This window comes from Aspergillus multicolor (assembly GCF_047715735.1).
Source record: "Aspergillus multicolor strain CBS 133.54 unplaced genomic scaffold BDW74scaffold_6, whole genome shotgun sequence".
Taxonomy (NCBI): domain Eukaryota; kingdom Fungi; phylum Ascomycota; class Eurotiomycetes; order Eurotiales; family Aspergillaceae; genus Aspergillus; species Aspergillus multicolor.
The window spans coordinates 1,114,243-1,133,957 of record NW_027395957.1 but is presented as its reverse complement, the minus strand read 5'-3'; the positions used below and the strand labels follow the sequence as shown (position 1 = coordinate 1,133,957).

Here is a 19,715-nt window from a genome sequence, read left to right as displayed (position 1 = left end):
TGATGGAATGGTTACATAGTTTGCTTCTGCTTTGTGCTACGGCCTGGATCCGTCGTTTCATATGTTCGTGGATCCGTCGTTGATTTATGCTTCGCGGTACTTGAATAAAATTCAGCCAATATCCTACACTGGTATCACTTCAAACGTAACTTCAGTAACGAATAAGATGTGGCAGTCTCTCTCCTGACAATGTACCTGCTTGACCCGGCCTCATACATCATTCGACTGCCTCCTCTTATACCTGCCTTATCTCCACCGCAACCTCGACGCGGAAGATGAGAAGTAGCCACCATATAATGATAATAGTAAGGCAGCGCACAATAGAAATCGCCATTAAGGTGATTTTGGAGCGCATGCATTTGCGAAGAACGGCTGCAAAGGCTGTGGTGTGCTGAGCGAAAAGCAAGGGAAAAATGAAATGCAATCGAAGTACGTATGCTCCGTCAACGAGTCCTGAGATCGAGACCTGGTCTTGGTCGACAGGGGGTACCTCGCTCCTTGAAGCGAACGGAATGATAATCGTTGTCCGTACGATCGGGTTCTGTTTGGACGCAACCAGCTTCCACGGCGTAAAGTGGTGTATGGCAGTTCTCATGAGCTGTCTGGGTGAGAGTATATTTTGTGAGATGCGCCTCAAAGTGTTCTGCAATCGTTGGAGGACCGTGAGTTGATTTGTCTCCACGGTGGCGTCGGTTTCTGCCGGGTACTGGTCTGCTAGCTTCCAGTCGAAATTAATGATACCACGACGCAGAGGAAGTTTGCCTATAGTCGGTATCGGGGCGGGAAATGGCATGCTGGGATTGTTCAGCGGTATACCGAGGATCTCCAGCTCCTGACTCGCGAAAGGTCGAGGAAAGTAGCGGCCAGGGACGATACTCCTTGTTTCCCATGGTTGCTTTGGCCGGGTCGGATGATGTTTTGGCGGTTGCCCAGTGGCCGCGGGCTCGACGGTTTGGCCGAAATTCCTACTAGTAACCCGTGAAGGCAGTGATCGATAAGGCGGTTCTGGCACAGGCCGTCTGTCCTCAGCCCTCTTAGGCGGCACCACTTGCAGGGACGGCTGGATGTTTTCTGCCCCAGTTGGAATGTCGATATCGGCTAGAAAGGGTGGCTTGGGTGGCTTGGGGGGTTTCCATGCTGTTTCACGGCCATTGAATAGAGATGTAAGTGGAATGTCGCCCGGTGCGGCTACTTCACTCAATTGGTGTGTAGCGTACTTGTCAGACTTGGCAGGCGACAGCACATTCCGCTTGTCCTTTCCAATGGATCCGATCTCAGATTGACGACCGCTTTGAGATATTGGTGTATTATGGGGGTTCAACGGCATCCCGCGACCCTCGAAGAATGGGTCTCTCTCCAATGCCAAATCCGAGTATAGCCTGGGAAATGTAAAGAGGAAGCTCTTATAGTCGTCGTCTTCACTGAAACGGTCAAGTGTGTGGGGACGGTTCTGGATAAAGGATGGCGAGGTAGGCGCCTGTTGTTCCGGATGCGTGCTCTTTATGTTCCATCTCCGAGGACTTTCGAGAAGGTAACCATGAAGGTAATCCTCCTCCTCTTCGTCCCCAAGCAACCCCAAGTCGTGCGAAAACGAGGTCGGCGGATTTGTTGGTAGCTCTTCCGCCATGATGCTGCGTTGAATTGATGCTTGGTTATTTCGCAAAGTGGGTGGTCGAATGTGGAGCCAATCAATATCCTAGAAACAAACTGTTCAATCTGTCAATTAGAGTCAAAGCGGATGAAGCTCGAAGCTATGTGGGCTGCACTGAATGTTGGGGGAAATTTGAGTTAGTGGCAACATGAAGGAAGGAACAACCCAACTCTAGGAATTAAGCAAGTACCCCCAGGTTAGTCGCTCAATCGCCTGTTCGCGAGCAGGGCAGGGACTTTGTTATTGTAGGTACCGCAACGTGCCAGAAAAGTGGTAGGGAATTGTTATAATTCTACAGGTTCAGGGTTGCGGGCGCGAGTGGATATGTACATCAAGAATCTATTTCAGGTGAGCCTGCAGGGTCTCCAGAACCTATATAAAAGTTAGATAAGACGAACCAATGGCTCTGTTTCTTTGGAATCATCGACTTACCTCAAGCTCAATCTTGGCCTCAGCAATGTCCTGCTCGCTGCCGTTGCCGCCGGCAATCTTCTGGGCCTCGGCAATCTGGGCGCGGACGTTCTAAAAGAGTGAAAATGATTAGTGAGCCCTGCCACTTGAATAATCCAGATGCGAACAGGCTTACCTCGGCGCTGAAGTCCTCAAGGGGGAAACCCTCAACAGCGTTGATAGTCAGCTGGGAGTCGGGCTGGACAACGGCGAAACCGCCAGACACTGTGCAAACGACATGTTAGTGATATCACGGATCGCAAACGCAACGCCGATTCAAGCATATATCCGACAGAGCGTGGTCTGTGTCGGCAGTCGGACGTACGGAAAAACTTCTTGCTACCACCACCCTCCTCAATAATCTCGACGAGACCGGGCTTGAGCTGCTCGATAGAGGGGACGTGGTTGGCGAGAACACCCATCTCTCCGGACTCAGCGGGGATGTTGACCTGGACACTGGACGGAGGTCAGTAAGGGCGCGATGGAAGGGTGAGCGAGGCCGGCAGTGCGTGACCCAACGTGGGCGGTAAGGTGACATACACGTCGGTCGACCTGAAGATGCTCTATTTTTCAAGTCATTGTTAGCTCAAAGCCCTTTCAAGATATCGTATAAAGTTCACCGGGCGGAGCCGTACCTGGTGAGGGAGCGCAAGGGAAAGCTTGATCTTGTCGTTGACGGCCTCGGCGTAGCCTCTGCGCTGGAGAGGCACGCGGAAAGCGGCGGGACGAGCCCGGAGGGCAGAGCGGGCGAAGCGAAGAGGGGTCATCATCTTGCAATTGGAGGTTGGGAAAGGTGGTGATGGACGGTCTCCCACTTAGAACTTGGAGTTGCGAGTTGCAAAGGTCGACGTTCGGATGCCGGTTGTTCCCTAGCGCCGTTCGCGCACGTGACTGGCAGTAAACACCGACAAGGGAGTTCTCCGTATACTTTTGACTACAGTTGGAATAATGACCTTCTCAAGTCTGTCATCCAGCCTGCAGAGAACTACTCCGAATGGGGCTCTCAAACTTATTGCGAAGCTGCTGACTACAGTACCAGTGAGCGATTATGCTCAGCGACTCTCATCGTTGCTCAATGGTCCTCCGAATATGCCTCCAGAGTCGCTGAGTCTCTATGGGATATACTTGATGGCTATTCAACAAAAACTCGGGTCCAATTCTCGTTATTTTATCTTTCCTTGAGCCCTCCAGAGTTTCGATGAAGGACTGGGAAAAGCAATGAAACCAGCCAATACTGATGGGTATCGACATCTATAGATCACGTGCAGGGTTGCTCCGCGTCGAGAAAACGCTTCCATTATTCTCCAGCAGAGATACAAGTACCATCTGCGGGAAATGAAGGTACGGTATAGCCTTGAATAAGCAGCTTTGATATTCCCCGTGCTTGTAGAGACCTTCCCCAGAGTCAATAGATAGATACTTGGGGTCATGGTTGAGTAGACGCTAGCCATGCTCGGTAAGCGAAATCCCACACAAACTGACCGCCGAGCCCTAGCCGACCCTCATTTGGGTCTGTCTGCCTTTTCCTCAGCTGGATAACCTCACCCGCCAACTCACGTCAACCGTCTTTCAGTCGCGACGAATCTGTCAAGATGGCCAGTACGTTTGCGTCCAGATCATGCTGATTTTTTTGCGCTCGAAATAATGCCGGCGCGGCCGCCGAGTTGGCGAAGCGATAGCTAACATTTCTGTCCTTTAGAGTCCAAGAACGCCTCTCAGCACCACAACAGCCAGAAGGCTCACCGTAACGGGTGCGTACGATCCGATTTTTCTACCCCATTAAACCAGCGTTCGTCCATGGAATGGATATTGTATGGGGCAGTTGAGCGATATCTACGATCCGGCAATATTCATTCCGCCAACACCGCAGAACACGACGTCAGCAAGAAGGGATTCAATCGCTAATAATTTTTCGCCAACAGTATCAAGAAGCCCAAGACCAACCGTTACCCCTCCCTCAAGGGTGTCGACCCCAAGTTCCGTCGCAACCACCGTCACGCTCTTCACGGTACCGCTAAGGCCCTGGTACGTTGAAATACCGTCTATACAACCATCGGTTCTCCGTATCGAGCTCGAACACCTGCTAACGGCCCTACAGAAGGAGCGCAAGGAGGGCAAGCGCGAGATCGCTTAAGTCATCTAATATAGAAGTCAAGACGAAAATGAAAGCGATTTGAGCTGGTGATTTCCTTCATCTTTTTCACGTGCAATGCAAATGCAATGAACCCGACCGTCCCATTCCATCCCTCCCAAGAACGTCTGTCGAACGACCCCCGGTTTTGTCATATAAACAAACCAAATGGACTCGATTCCGTGACGCTCTCCACCCCGTTGTTTTTGGTTCTCCGTTGCGGTGTCTCGAGGAACCACAACCAGGCATATGTGTGTACAGCTTCGTGCTTATCTCTAATGCGCGCTTGCTGAAGGATTTTATAACGTGCCGAGAAAAGATCCCATGCCCTTCTATTTACCAAACACCTCTCTCCTCTCCCATGGCGATGAGGTGCATGGACGGAGGGCTACATCCTTCGTAGGCTAGATAGGAGTAGCCTTCTCAATGACATTTGGTTTTCTAGCAGTTTATATGTTTCAGTCATCATTGATTGCTACTAACTAGCTACTAACTAGCTACGTGCTTGCGCAGCATGTCTACTCATCAAAGTTCGCCCATCAGAAGGGACGCAGACTCCATCTCGCGAATCCTAAAATGAAACTCAGTACTCCGTACAAATACATATACTGCCTATAAACCACCAACACAGGATAGAGTCCAGGAAGTTTGCTGCCAGCAACAGTCTACGAGCATAATTGGTGCGTAATAACATCTTCCTGCCTTCTTTACCCTGCCCAACTAACCGCCGGACCAGTCCACGCCATCAGCTTAGTGCCAGATAGGCAATCGACCCAAGCAAACTGCTTAGATGCTGTTTCCAGTGCAATATATTTCTGTCGCTAATAACAAGCTCCTGGACCCTCTACCCATGTGCCGGTAGCCTCTCTACACAAAATTATTGACGGATACCGAGTCCTTACTATTTCAGTGTGCGAGCCCAAGCAGAGAATCGCCAACGCGGATTGCTGGGACGGATGCCATGACCATGCAGCACGCAGAGTATGCACCCCGCCCAATAAAACCTACCTCTGAACATGGAACCATGGTCAATATGGGGCAGACAAAACGCGCCCGCCCTCCATCGCTTCGGGGAACAACAACTCGGGAGTGCATATGCAACGCACGTACGCGGGATTTAGTCCCCAACGGCCACACTCCGCTACATCTGCAGCTGGACAATGTACCCCAGGCCAATCAGACAAATTTTTGTCAGTCCGTAAACCCGTGATTCTCCGAGTCGGAGCCGGAGCCGGAGAAGCCAGGCTATATTAGCAGGGAAGATGTGGTAGATCTCCGCCGTGGAAGGCCGGGCTCATACCTTTTATCTGAGGTTCGTTGCAAGCTACAACATTCCGAGGCTCGGATCCAAGGCTGGCAACTGCATCAATAACAAGTGTATACCCCACAGCTCACCACACCATCGGATCAGGCATGCCAGGACTGGCTGGCTCTGACTCGCCGGGTCGGGAAGAGTGAGGCCGACGGGCCCCGAGCGCCAGGGAAAAGCAAGTATACATACATGAAGGGCCGTAATTCTGAATCCCGACGCAGGAGCTGTTTGTGCAAGCGGCCGCTCCGCTTGGTCCGGCACGAAAGCAATACCGGAACCCGGTCAGCCCTGTGCTTCCGTGGCGGCAGAAGCAAAAACTGGCGTTTGGACCCTTCATTAATAGATTCGATTGACGTAACGACCGCATAAGAATGTGCGAGTGCGCAGGAGCAGACTGCGTAGGCGAATACGGAGTATTGTCTGTCGACATAGCAAATGCAGATAGGTAGGCATGGATACCCGGTGGTTCGCGGAGAAGAGCAATATGGGCGTGCTTTTAGGTCTCGGGAGTTGAGACGGTGGAAGCGACTGGACTCGGGACATATTGATGGCTCCTGGATGAGTCTGACATGACCTCTATCCTTGACTGGACCCCAGGGAGCGGAATCTTCACTCCGGCTGAGAAGGCATGGGTATCTGTACGGAAGGATGAGACCATGTCCAAGCAAGAAACCATGTCTCCTTCTATCGAATCTCGCCTCACCAAATCACATCGCGATCCGTCAATGGAAGTATTGACGCGACCATGGCCTAGGCCCAAAGGTGACCTAGGAAGCATGGTGTTGAGAATTGTCGACCGTTGGTAGCATCTTTCAGTGAAGTACGGAGTAGGCGAAGCCGAAGGACAAGGGTTGTATCATCCTTTCTGCTCCCAGTAAGAGTAAGTAACCCGCGAGTCGTCTCCGCACCGGTACCAGAAGCAACCGATTCTAAGTCCAAAGAGGACGATGAAGAAAAAGGAAAGAGGTTCAAAAAAAGAAACCACTGATGCTGACGCCAACCGCCAAGTGCCGGATCAGCAATCAAATGATCACCAACCAGACCGACCGAGCAAAACGGCGAGCCCAGAGAGTCGGAACCAGAGCATGGTTCTAACGTAGTACCAACTGGCTACTCTGAGTTCAGTAGCGGGGGAGTTATCGCATGTCGTGGGACCTGAAAGTACAAGCTCCGGGCGAAGAAACAAAGAGGCAAGCGCCGGTGCAACGGCAGGCGTGCACATGAGTGGCGGACACACGTGGTGCCCAGTCCAAAACACTCAATGGTTCGTGCTTTGGCCTCGTCGGCCTCCCATATTAGTATGGATTTGGCATGGCGACGTTGAATGAGTAACTGCATATTGGGATCCTGCTCGCTAAGGTACGGTACGTGCCGGGGTAGTCCACAGCACTTGCTTGATGGAAGAGTAAACAAACGCAAGTCAGATGCGGGGTGAGCACAGGCCGGGGGGTCATATTCGCCTGCCTGACTGGAAGCTCGCAGACCATACTCAAAGGGTTCAGCATTATTGAAATCCAGCCTGGATGCAAAGAGCTGGAGTGGCGGACTCCTGTGCAACCCCTAAACTCGGTGATGCTCGGAGGAGGAAGTCTGTGCTACTACGGTCGCACGTCTTGTGATTGCTGAGCCATTCCTTTGATGCCTGCTATTCTTAATTGAAGCGCCGAATGGCTTCTATATAGTCTCCATATGCAAAGACAGTCGAAGTCGGGCCACGGTCAGAAACGAACAATACCGCTAGAAATACAAATACAACTGAGAATTTCCGCTTCAATCGTCGAGCTCGATTCGCTGATCACAAGCGGACCGGCCTGCGGGTACACTAGCTCAATATGCACTAGCTCCATCGTTATTGCAAAGCCCGAGATTGCCCGTCGACCAATAATATCCAGCAGAAGGGGGTTAGGGTCCACCCTGCCAAGTCAAGCCATGGAAGACAAACTCAAAAGACTCTGTATGAGCGTATCACAGATTTCCAAAACCCCTCAGAGTGGGCGACAGTATGGAGCATCGGGGATGGGATTGCATGAAAAATACCGCAGCCGAGGTTCCATGCTGGTGGGATTGCGTGAAGAAGCAAAGTCAAATCAATTGCATGGTTGAAGACGATCTCGGTTGACCGGACCGGCTCACTGTGACGTTACCTGAACCTTGGATTCTGCAGGTTGTCCATGGCTGGACTCAGTATCTACAGTCTCCTCCGCCCTACAGATAGCAACATCCACATGTTCTGTTAGCCATGCTAGGGACCATGGTCAGAGAGGGTAACTATTAAGACAGGTGGGCCTCTATTACCCCGTATATGCACGCCAGAGGGTGTATGGACGTGCCGGTACAGTGCAAGCTTGTAAGCATACTCCTTAGCATGGTCGATTTGCACTGACTTGAAATTCTACTCCATACTCCGTAGAATTCTCGGTGATACTGCGGACGCACGAGATTACAGTTAGCCGTCCCATCGACAATCCAAATATATTACTAGAGCCCAAAATAGGCTCAAACCAGCCGCAGGCCAGAAATAACTCTGCCCCCAAACTTCGCACTCAATCTCCTACAGCCGACATCCGTATACGACCCGAATTCGAACGGCGGCACCAAGCAACCGTTTCATATCCGAGACTCCAAACCTTGTCGTGTGCTCCACAGCAGGGTCATAAACCATGGTTCGCTGGGCAAGGATCATTGCCAGATCACAGCTCCAATTGGAGAAGTCTCTTACCAGTCGAAGTGTGCGTTTCCCTAAAGCGGAATCGTGCACGCCAGATCTGTGGACAGTGGACAGTGGATGGGACCAGTAAAGCCTGGATAGACTTTCTTGGATCGAAACGGCCTCAACGTTCATCGGAGATCTAACGACTATGAGGTTACTCCGTCCGGGCTAGATTTGTCTCTGCCAGCCTGGAGCTGCTGCTTCTGAAAAGACTATGGCCGGGTTCTAGCCACGCAAGCTACCCAGGTCTAAGGGACCTGAATAGAAGCAACGCTCGATAGTTCCGATCAGCATAACTAGGACGTTATACTTCAAATTTTGGATCCGGTGTGTCGGCTCCACAAGGGCTCCAGCTGCACACCTTCTTACAGCGTAAAGCAGGTCGGAATTAGGCCAGGACCTACACGTCAGTGCCGCTATCGCTGAAGCAAGTGAGGCTGGCATGTTTTCCTTTCCAGCAATCATACAGGAGATCGAGTAAAAGGAGGGAAGGAGATGAGCTCGCCACGCAGATGATGTGTGCACCGAGTGCACCGTGCAGGCGCTTAAAGCGCGGTATTTCAAATCAGATCGGACGCCAGGAAAGAAACGACCAAGATCGGCGCCCAGTCTATTTATGCGACGAGATTTCTGCATTAAACGAGTGGGTATCTGAGCATGGACGTTTTGCCGCTGTCCCGTGAATCTGCACGGTGATGATAAGAAACGGTCAGACTGAGCTTTTCTGACGATGCATGTAGGTTGGGATCCATCGCAGGCGCTTAGAAGGATGCGGTCTCCAGACATCTACAATTTTAAGGGTATGACAGTTGTTCGGACTCCAGAGACGTTGAGATGGGATAACGGCAGGGTCGGATCTCAGTAGGGAAGCGCCGGAGCCAACAACTCGATCCGGAACCTTTTCCTGAACCGTGGGGCCTGCTAGTAGTTGCAAGATTGTTCTTTGTCCAGCCATGCCTCGTCTTTTCGGTCTGAACCCCTTTGTTTTGCCGCCCTTAAACAAAGTATCTTTAACTTTGAGCGAATCCTGCAGGTTCACTACTGTCGGGACAGCTTGGTCCGGTCGAGAGTCTCGACATGACTCGCCATCCCCAACTTTCTCCTGGCTGGGCCCGTGCTCGGTCTAGGTCTGAATCCACAGTCACAGACTTAGGGAGCCCTGCGGAGAAGTCCAGCTGTTGAAGTCACGACTCACGACAAGGATAGGACTCCTGAGCCCTCGCGATCCTAGTAAAGGCAAAGTCGACTGGCCGTCAAGCAGCAATCCACAACGGCCCATGATCCATCGATCGGCGCTGATGCAAGCCAGCAAGACTATCGAATTCGGTGGTCCAAAGACGTCCCGGCAACGGTGTGAGAGGGTGCATCACCTTAACTCTTCCGTTCGGAAGCGCAGTGGCGATTAGCCACTCGATCTCGGGTCTGAACTCGAGTCAGGCTAGATGATGGCTGAAGGATGGCCAACGGGCAACTTTAGCCCAGGGCTCTTCCTGCTTTGCACTTTTGGGGTGCAGCGGAGCCGGCGCGAGGCGAGTCCTCTGACGAACTGTCAGAGATAGTTGTAACCTAGGGTGAGACTAAGAGTATTCGGGCAGGTATTGCGTCGAGAGGAATAAACAGCAGACCTTATTGCATCCGCTATAGCGCGAGCCTTACGGTGCCGGTTGCTCGTGTTCTGTTGGCTGTGAATCGTGTGAGCTCTGGCGCTGGCCATAAAAGTTTGCCTGCACTCATTGCTTTTTCCGACGATGACCGATTCGCCGGGTCCCTCCAATCCACGGCTGTAAACACAGAGGGCAGGATTGGAGCTGCTACTTGACAGGTAGATCGTGATCATCCGACGAGGCTAGCGTGTCCGACCAATCTAGAAAGCAGGATCGGAGCCTGTTAGCCATTTGCTGCGAACACCACATACTTCCTGACGCCGAAGGAGGGGAGATAGGCAAAAGAAGGGACCGTCGGAACATTACTCTGATGACCATGGACGTGATCTCACTGACAGGGATGCTGATGTCACTTTGGTCATCTCGATAAGCAATCTCGAGTCAGAGCAAGGCAGTTCGGGGAAGATGGACCCCTCTCCTCCCCTCGATTCGACCCGATCCTGCATGAACGGGCCTCCAGCCTCCAGTCGCTGCAAGCCTTGGTAAACTCAAGTTAAGACAGGGTTAGGTGCAGATGGGAACGTTCGTTCATCGGCTGTGTTGGAAATAGATCCATCGATTCAATGCCCCAGGAGAGCTGTCGCCGTACCTCATTGGCGCCGTAAGAGGAAGGAGCCTTCCACACCCATGCATGGCTTTTCCTTCCGATCCTCCACTATCTCTGTCCTTTCTTCTGCTTGTTCAAGGTGGTAGTCCACGGTCCACATTCGCACCCCTTGCGTTGTTCACGATCCTGTGTGTGAAGGGGAAAGGCGGGGAGGAAAAGAGAAGTAGGCTAGCTACGGAGTAAATGCGGAGTGAGGGTGAAGCCAGCCAGCCACCACCGAAATTAGATCTGCTCGTATATGCACTCAACGATGCCGTGTTACCAGCCATAACCATCCAATGCCGTTTGCAGCTGATGATACAATACAATCAATGTGGCGGAAGTAATCGGATACAGTTTAGAAGTCAACAAATATTGTGTTCGTAGTGATACCATTAGAGTATTATATATTCCTGAATCCTGGTAAATGAAAACAACAACCATGGGGTATTAGTAAATCCAGGACAGAACGCTGAAACCAATGCCAGTATCTCGCTCCACACCTCTATCAACTCAAAACAAATCATGCTTTTGACAACCATTCCAGAAAATGCCATAGGATCAACCCGAAGAAAAGATATAGATGTACAAAGGAAAGTCAACAAAGGAAAACGAGAGACAAAGGGTCGGACATAGACATGTACAGAGGACGCTGCCAGAACATCGTAGAGTAAATAAAATACAGTATTAAGGTATGATGACAAAGAGAAGAGTCGTGCGATCGTTCAGTTCAGGAGGTTGTCGAGACCCATCCGCGAGTCTCGTCGGGACTCCATCTTCTCCTCGGAGAGCCAGTAGGACTGCTGCTCAGCGGCCCACCTGGGTTTCGGCTCCGAGAAGATCCCCGTAGATTTTCCAGGGAAGCTGGAGAAGTAAAGGTCATCTGAAATTTGCGGCCTAGGCAGTTCTCCGTACTGATAGCGGGTGTCCACTGGCAGAGGGAGGAGCTGCGGCGAGGGAAGAGTGCGGGGCGAAGCAGACGAGATTGAGTTGTTATCGGAGACCATGGACGGCGGGGCGTTGGAGGTATCTGAAAAGGCAGGCGAAGTCAAGGGCGCCTCGACGGGCCGGTTGAGCGCAGGAAGTGTGTAGATCGGAGTAAGTTGTCGGGAAAAGGATGAGGAAGTGGAGAAAGATTCGCGGCGAGAAGAGGCAGAAGACCTGGAGGTCCATGAGGTATAGGGTCTGTCGTAGGAAATGGAGGGGAATCGAGAGCGCAAGATCGGGCTGCCCCCAAGGGAGGCGCGGTGGTATGGAGCTTCAATGCGGCCGTTGGACGTCCTTGAGTGAGGGGAGCCGCTGATGCTGTGTGGGAGACCTCTCTTCTTGCGGTTCATGTTGCCGTTCCACCAATTCTTGACGGCGTTGTCGCTGCGGTTCCCTAGTCGTCGTGCAATCTCTGCCCAGCACCTGCCCATTTCGTTGACCATTTGTTCAATCGCAAGTCCCTCTTCCGCGGAGATGGGGTCGCGGTTCAATGACGGCTTGAGGTTTTGGTGGTATCGCTCTCGGCATTGTTTAGGGGAGCGGTAATGCATGTGTTGAGAGATGCGAACCCAGTTGTTGTTGGGACCCTGTTCGCGGACTAACTGGAGGAGTAGCTGGTCTTCCTCAGGAACCCAAGGTCCACGGCGGTGTGTTGGGGCCATTGTGTGTCGAGTGTGTGTTTGGTTGTGTTGAGGTAGAGTGTGAGACACCGCGAAGGCTTGAGGCGGGGGTGGTTGAGATGAAGAACGTGGCGGGCTGTGTAGTGGGGGAGTGCCGATGATCCGGAAGTAAGACTTGATCGGATACTGAGTCAAGTCAATTGAGAATAGATGTGCTGAGAGTCAAGTCGATTTGGGATTGTTGATGTGAATGGGAGACTCTGGATGGGAGAGGTGTGGGAGGTAGATATACTGAGAGGAGGGACACTAAGGTATAAGAGCAAAAGTAATGACGACCAGGAGAGAGACGAGTCAGAGAGCAATGGATGCAGCTCCACCCGTCGAGCACGCTATGAGAGAAGATCTGATCCAAGATCTTGGAGCTGACAGTTGTCGGAGGAATAATTAATGGAATAATAAAAGGCCAAAAAGGGACAAAGTAGCCTCCATACTAAGGTCGATCGATCTGGATTTATTTTAATTAATTTTTTATTGGGATTTTCTAATTTAGAATACGCCTCGGTATCTGTAAGTAATCTATCGGGCCCACTCAGGAGACACAGAGCCATCCAAGTCGGTCACATACAATGGCCGCATGAAATCATGACTATGAAGCCATTATTGTCATTTTCAATTACTGCGTACATGCAGACATGGGGGTTATGTCCATGGACTCGACTGCAGGGCATCGTGATGATCGTGCAGTATCTCCTTTGGGTATCGGACCCATACCCTGTCAGCCACTTCCAAAGAAGAGCTTCATCGTGACGCTTGCAGAGAGTGGTGATGCTAGCCAGCCCATGCAGGAAAAAGAAAAAGACTCCTCCTGTCTGTCCTTTGAGGCGCTGGCGTTTCCAGATCGTGGGGAGATTTGCCACTTATCGCGAAGCGGTAAGATCAGAAGATCCTGTTGCATCTTGCTCTGTTTCCACTTATGTGAAACAACTGAGCTGACATGCACTGTACTCTCCAGGTTAGACTTGGAGTAAGGGCGCAGGGCGTATTCCTGGTCCATTGTCAGCTCACTCTATTTGCACTATCTATATACACAACTAAAGTGTTTATACAAGGTCTATTCGGGCATGCCGAGTAGGCGAGATGCTCGTCAGTCCCATCAGTATGGGTAGGCCGATCAACGAAGGATCAGTGGAGCCAGGCTCAGGGGAAGCAAGAAGTTACTAAGAAAGCAATTGTCCAAGGCGCCGGGCACGAAACTGCGACATGCCAGCTACCATTGGGCAAAGCATAAATTAACCGCGATCAGAGCGAACAGCTCCAAGATGGCACCCATATTGGCGATTCAGCGATCCTCGAGCTAGGCAGGGGAGATTGGCCAATGCGCTGCGGAAGACAGGCCCTGACAGAAAACCGGGCGGCAGAAACGGTGTGGGTAAGCCTAAACGGGAATGTGGTCATGAAGTAGGGGAGTTGGAGTTGGAGTTGGGGCACTGGCAGGGCCATCCTGGTGGGTATGGTATATAGTGCTCGGAATAAGGATTCCGGCTGTTCTTTGGTGGTGGCACACAAACTATCGTATAGACTTTCTTATAGACTTTAGCACATGGACGGAGTATATAGACGGAGTTGCAAGTAATTGAGGGACGGAGAATTTGCGAAGGAGTTTATTCAAAGTGAGGCCTCTGGAGTCTGAGAAGATGGAAGCCAGAATAGACCGAGGCGAAGCCAGACAAGTGGAGCACCCGAGAATGACAGATCTTTCGTGCATTGACTTCTCAAAGCTATGGTGCGAAAGGAGTCTTCCTAGATATTAATTAAGTGCTCCGCAATGTTTACCTGAATCATATAGGCGAGGATCAGGCAGTCAGCCAGCCACCATCCGATGAGAATCTCCTTTTCGCCAGATGCTGCCTCCGCATGGCGTTCTTGTCCCTCAGATAGAAACCGTTTTGCGAAGATCATGATTGGCAAGAACGCTAAATTAGCGCCTGATTTAACTCCCTTTTTATTCCAAATCATCTGCCTGCGACGTTTAGCCCGCTTGAGCGATGATCGACAACGCTCATATCCTATACCACTATACAATGTTATGGACGAGGATATGATGATGTCTTTGTCTCTCTATGATTCCAGCCTGTTGTATTACTATTATAGCTTCAGACCCGATACCTAATCTGCAAGGATCCAGGAAATGAGGCAGCCATCCGACCATGACTATTGGTTCTCATTCGGCATCCAGCATGGCTCTGCTTAAACCCGATTCAAAGTATGGTGACTGAAAGGTTGTGCTACTCAATAGTCAACGCATCCAAAGTCGACTTTAGGCCGTGCAAGGAGTCTACCCTCTACTCAGTATACCGCTTGTTCTGCACTCTGCAGGGACCGGACACAAACTCCGGCTGTATCTGACAGATCGCATTTGTGGCTGATCCGCCCCCTTTTCGGCTGTTCTGCAGCCTTCATTCGTTTCTTTTTGCCCTTCTCCAGGCCCAGCAATGTGGCGGACACGCGGTCGGAGCCATCGCCTCGTTCTGCCGCAGACCAGTCAGACTATCGATCAGAAACCCAGAAACCTGGTTTCGTTTCCTCACGCGACCGCCTAGTCTGCTATCGATTGCCGTGAGACCCAGACCACTCTGTTGTACTGTACTGCGGCGATTCGGGGATATCGGGCACCTCTTCGGCTCGGAGGTGGTACTGAGTCTATCTTCTGTCTGTCCCCGGTTTCTGGAGTTGCACATTGATTCGATACTAGTACTGGTAGACTGGGCAGTATAGAGGGATGGGCCATTAGTCTGCTAACACTCGCCTATTCTTAGCGCTCGATCCGATCGCCCCTGCCTGATAGGCCGATCTGGCCTTTATCCTGTAGCCTCCCTGATCAGCTCTGTACGGAGTAGTATGTTTATTTTTTTCCACCTCAAAATCTTTCCAGAACTATTGAGCGGATAACGTCGTGATTCCTTGGTCTGGCTGTTTTGTTTCAGCTCTCGAATCAGTTTCGAGATAAAACCACCGCGCAGGCGATTCGGCTCTTGCGACAAACTAGTAGCAGCAGCACAGAACAGGCGTTGGTCTGTGGAAGACGGATAATAATGGCAGTGGAGTCTCGCTGCTGTCAAAATCTGCCATCGCGGGTACCTGGCCAGGGAGCCAATGACGCAGCTTTCCAGCCGAGACAGCAACGCCAGCCCGCCAGACCGAGACGCCAGTGCCCGCCACGAGCTGGAGCTAGACGCCGTTGGGCCGTCGCCAAGAGCAGTCAGCATCAGCGTCAGCCTGAAAGGGGGTGAATCAATGTCATTCAAAACTCCTTGAAAGATATACGAAATACGGCCGGTTAATACGCTAAAACCGCGGCAGAGCACGAACCCTGGCCCTGAGATGCGTGACGTGAGGAACCACCAGCCCGATCTCAGAGTGTGATTCGCTCACCAAAATAAGGTATTTGTCATTGTGTCTAACTGGAAGCGGAATGGATAAGCGGACGGGGCCACCAAGGGGAATTTGAGTTTTGATGTCTTCGCACTCCAGAGCTCCACCTGTTGCAATCTATTCCAACGCCCAAGGAGCGACTAGAAGGTTACGGACAATTCCCACTAGATCTTCGGTTGACTGGTAAGATCTCTTGACCGGGCTAACTGCTTCGCCTTCTCGTGCGCACTATTGATCGCCAGGCCGCCTTCGAATAGATTAATCTGAGTCGGCTGGGCAACGGAGATGCTCGGGCATGACATGAAGGATCAAGATCGAGATCTCGCATGTCGCCAAGCCACCGTATCTGGAAAAAGGACTAACAAAACGACATGGCATGGGCATGGCAGTTAACGTCAGAGCCTCGAATTCTTCACCTGTCGGCAGTGATGGATCCCTGACAGCCTCGGCCCTATACCGTACCTGAGTCTCGGTTGAGTTGACAGCTCAGGTGCACACTGCACAGTTTTCCATACCTAGGTAGGTACCCCATAGGAACTATCGAATTCGCAAAGTCATCTGGCTGGCTGTGCGACCGTGCCACTGCCATGCGACGGATACTTCAGTTGGGTCCAGCCTCGTGGGACAGCACAGTGGGCAATCGAAACGGACGTACAGCGTACATACTACGGAGTACACCGATCTGATTTCATACGCCCATGCAGACCGGGGAATACTCACTTACTGCATCCTCACGTACACAGAATGCCTAATCGGTATTCCACGAGGCCCTTCTTAGTAACTGGGGTAATGAGGCACTCGCATCAGATACCAGAACCAACCGCGACAAACGCTAAACGATTGGACGTCAACTGCCGCCAGTCCAGCATCCCAAGACGACTATTGATTCAGATTCGTCAGTGGAGCAGTTACCGATGCGACTGCGACAGCTTGACAAGTTTTAACCCTGAATCTTCAATTATTCTTCATCAACCTTGTTCTATAAGTGTCGCCAGAGACACGGGAAGTATTTGAGATAAACCCTTGTTAGTCTTGTGTACTCCACACAGCGATCGTCATCGGCCACTCTGCCGCGGGCACCACCATCGACTTGGGATAGATGGCCCAGGCATTGCACATGGGCGATGGGTACTACTCCATATGGACCACGCCCACAATAACTCCTATGCAGCGTGCGCCATGCAGCGACCACGGGCGGTCGCACTCGCAATCCCAACCATTTAACGATGATTATTGCTGACCATCTCCCACTACTGACAGATGCTGTGCGACCAGCGCAGCAGCTAACAGCCAAGAGGATAGACCAGGAATCCCTGCTCTGCAGCCCCGAAGCTGGGATCCAATGCGAGGGCCTCGCCGCTGTGGAGCGAACGGCGCTCTCGCATCCGCCGACTATCCTGACTGTCGGGCCTCTGGATTGCGAACCAGGCGCGCGGTCCATGCACCCCGTCGACCTGTCAATCATTTGCAAATATTGAAATTTCCAGCTCGCTTTCCCCCCGGGCACGTACTGCACGTATCTGACATACTTTCCGCGTACCTTTCAGATCTTCACGATCAGTCAGTCATCAGTCATCAAGTCCTCCGTAGAGACCGAAGGTGTTCCCCGAATCACTGGAGTACCCGCGGACTCCAGGAGGTACGGTAGCCCTCCACAAAGAAAACCCAGGTGAGAACTGTACGACCAGCCTAGCATCCTGAGTGCGTGCAGTAGTCAACGGTCAAATGGCCGTGAACCTTCCTGCAGGCTGCAGACTCGCAGAGTGGTACCGACCGAACCCTTGGTGGTGACGTAGAGAAAAGCTCCGGGGGTCGTGACTGGATCCTTCGGCCTTCAACGTTCGTTCGGCGACCATATGGTCCCCGTTCCCCGATCTCTCGGCGCCGCGGCGGACGGCTACAGCGACTTGACCTGCAGGCCTGAGGCTCGATAGTGGTATTTTATTTTACACGCTGTCAATACTTGCATTACACCGCGCAATTGTGTCCATACATGCCTAGGTACATAGTTTGTGTCCTTGTTCTTATGTCCATCTGTTAAGGCGAGACTCGAGTCAACACCGACCATAGTACCTTACATCCATGATAGACCCCGACCTGTCACTCTAGACATGGCCAGGAATCAGAAGGATCAGGAGCCCGACCATGTCCGAGTCTTGTGCTACGAAGTAGTACACTTTCCCCATCGCTTGTCGCTTGGTCTCCATCGTGAGGTACGGAGTAGAGCCCGAGGTACTCGACCCAGACATAGTGGAGAGCACGAACAAGCTATCGATTTCTCGTGGTACCGCACTCTATAGCCCATAGCGACCGAGTCCTGGACTGTCAAAACTGACAGCGACCGCGGGCCCTTCCATGTCCAGCGTCCAGCCAAGCCCAGGACAAAGCCATAGGCCCAATAGTCCAATAACCTCTTTGTCCCCCCTCACCATCAGACTTACGAAGCACTTACCGCAAGCTTCCGAACCCCGTGGCCAACAAAGAACCTCTGCCTTGGATCCAACGTTGAGATTAGCGTTGACATCGACGTTGGCGATGGCGTCGACATTGGCGTTGACGTTAGCATTCTCGCCGTCGCCCTCGTTCTCGCCGTCCACTCCGGAAACGGCAAACGCCCCAGCCACCCGCGGGCGTGACCTCGTGGTCTCTTTGTCTGGTCCGCTCGAGCTCGAGCTTATTCTCGCTGACAGCGGTGCGGTGGCTCGGGAGTCAGTGCGTTGAGTTTGCCCTTGACAAATAAGCTACGCGCCTGCTTGCTGTCTTCCCAATCCGTTGAGCCTTAGCACGCTGCGTTCCATGGGCTTGGAAGCGCGCTGTGCCGGGGTTCATTGGAGACTGAGTCCACTCCGGTCACCGAGATGCTGGTTCGAGGACTAGTACGGCGTGAAGAGGTCATGTTAGTGTTCTTTGTTGTTTTATCGGTACGAGCGCTGAAAACGGTCGTCGTTACTCATTGGAACCAATGGCAGCCAGCAATTTACAGAAGACGTCAAGAGAGACTAGGATACTGTGCCTCGCCTCACCATACTTTGCTTCACTACGGCAGGATAATAATTAAAGGCCAAAGCACGCACTATCGCCTCTGAACTCCTTCCGAAGACCAAGCTCAGCTCCCAATGGTCCAATAACCGCTCAGCCACAACTTACTATACGCGGAATGATTTTCGAGCGGAATCATGGCTGATTATCTCCGTCCCGGGACCTTTAGCCGGTGACATGCTGATAGGCAGGCAGGCAACTCAAGTCCATGGTCGATGCTCCGCGGAAGCGTGGGTGATCTGCAACGCTCAGACTCAGATCGCCTGAATCGTGGGTCTTGGTTTCCTCAAGCTTCAGCACTGAACGAGTAGCGCCCATGGTCTGGAGGTTTTGAGATCTAGCCTGGACTCGCCTCTTTACTTACAGTTTCAGTACAAGCTTGTTAGGTTGGCAACGGTTGGCGATCGTGGTTCCATGGTTGGACTGGGCTGGGCTATATCGCTGTTTCCTTCTTAGTTCTGCTAGTCCTACGTGCTCGCCTCATGACGGGGATTTGGGACTTGTTTCATCACTTCATAGTCCAGGTATGGATGGGGATGATGGAGGTCCAGACTTCTAGCTAGTCACTGCGCAGTGCGGAGTAAACTCAAGACCGGTACATACGTCGTCTATTGTTCTAGAGGTGGGGTAATTCTAGTTCACGATCTAGTTGGATTACTTGGAAGGGCCCTTCCTGCACTTGCGGAGTAGTGCTATCCAGAGATGATCCTGGACGTACTATATCCTCTGTGGTAACACAAGGCAATATCGCTCTACTCCAGTCATACTACGATGTCAAATTAGGGAAGGAATATCGAGACCCATCGAACGCCATACGGATACATACATATCTGCTTTAGTGTTTACACTTCCGCAAACCACCACAACCATGAACCGTATCTACCAATGTACGTACTCTTCCGTCATCATGAACAGAGAGTCGGTTTGAGCCATGCCCGATTGTTCAAAGGGCCGTCAACGGTGGCTGATCACAGCGTGGCACGGGTATGGGCATGGGCATGGGCATGATCTCACCTCGACCACCGCGTGGTCAGTAGTCCCTACTACGGATACCTGCGTCATATTCCCAATTCCTGACGATGATCGCCCGGAACCGCGGATAGATGGCTTCATGGCCTGAACGGTCTTGCCGA

General features: G+C 51.9%; 6 protein-coding genes across 6 annotated transcripts; 2 read left to right on the top strand and 4 right to left on the bottom strand.

Annotated features, from left to right (window-relative positions):
* Positions 1 to 2,016, bottom strand: BDW74DRAFT_125440 (uncharacterized protein). The gene has a single exon (XM_073722151.1). The coding sequence runs from the start codon at positions 1,625 to 1,627 to the stop codon at positions 236 to 238; it is 1,392 nt and encodes a 463-aa protein (XP_073586243.1). The 5' UTR covers positions 1,628 to 2,016; the 3' UTR covers positions 1 to 235.
* On the bottom strand, positions 1,894 to 2,986 carry BDW74DRAFT_125422 (F1F0 ATP synthase subunit delta). Its single transcript, XM_073722149.1, has 6 exons — positions 2,737 to 2,986; positions 2,642 to 2,664; positions 2,427 to 2,557; positions 2,238 to 2,326; positions 2,084 to 2,173; positions 1,894 to 2,023 (listed from the first exon to the last, which is right to left on the bottom strand). Exons 1-6 carry the CDS (start codon positions 2,869 to 2,871, stop codon positions 1,991 to 1,993), a joined length of 501 nt encoding a protein of 166 aa, XP_073586242.1. The 5' UTR covers positions 2,872 to 2,986; the 3' UTR covers positions 1,894 to 1,990.
* A 661-nt stretch (positions 2,987 to 3,647) lies between these two features.
* On the top strand, positions 3,648 to 4,679 carry BDW74DRAFT_149333 (60S ribosomal protein eL29). The gene is made up of 4 exons (XM_073723881.1): positions 3,648 to 3,700; positions 3,801 to 3,852; positions 4,024 to 4,126; positions 4,200 to 4,679. Exons 1-4 carry the CDS (start codon positions 3,694 to 3,696, stop codon positions 4,233 to 4,235), a joined length of 198 nt encoding a protein of 65 aa, XP_073586241.1. The 5' UTR covers positions 3,648 to 3,693; the 3' UTR covers positions 4,236 to 4,679.
* Positions 4,680 to 7,785: 3,106 nt separating this feature from the next.
* Positions 7,786 to 9,137, bottom strand: BDW74DRAFT_149330 (uncharacterized protein). Its single transcript, XM_073723880.1, has 2 exons — positions 7,946 to 9,137; positions 7,786 to 7,891 (listed from the first exon to the last, which is right to left on the bottom strand). Exon 1 carries the CDS (start codon positions 9,038 to 9,040, stop codon positions 8,480 to 8,482), a length of 561 nt encoding a protein of 186 aa, XP_073586240.1. The 5' UTR covers positions 9,041 to 9,137; the 3' UTR covers positions 7,786 to 7,891; positions 7,946 to 8,479.
* A 1,724-nt stretch (positions 9,138 to 10,861) lies between these two features.
* On the bottom strand, positions 10,862 to 12,545 carry flbD (putative MYB family conidiophore development protein FlbD). The gene has a single exon (XM_073723878.1). It carries the CDS (start codon positions 12,151 to 12,153, stop codon positions 11,230 to 11,232), a length of 924 nt encoding a protein of 307 aa, XP_073586239.1. The 5' UTR covers positions 12,154 to 12,545; the 3' UTR covers positions 10,862 to 11,229.
* Positions 12,546 to 17,495: 4,950 nt separating this feature from the next.
* BDW74DRAFT_149324 (uncharacterized protein) lies at positions 17,496 to 19,276 on the top strand. The gene has a single exon (XM_073723877.1). It carries the CDS (start codon positions 17,899 to 17,901, stop codon positions 18,262 to 18,264), a length of 366 nt encoding a protein of 121 aa, XP_073586238.1. The 5' UTR covers positions 17,496 to 17,898; the 3' UTR covers positions 18,265 to 19,276.
* The last annotated feature ends 439 nt before the right edge of the window (positions 19,277 to 19,715 follow it).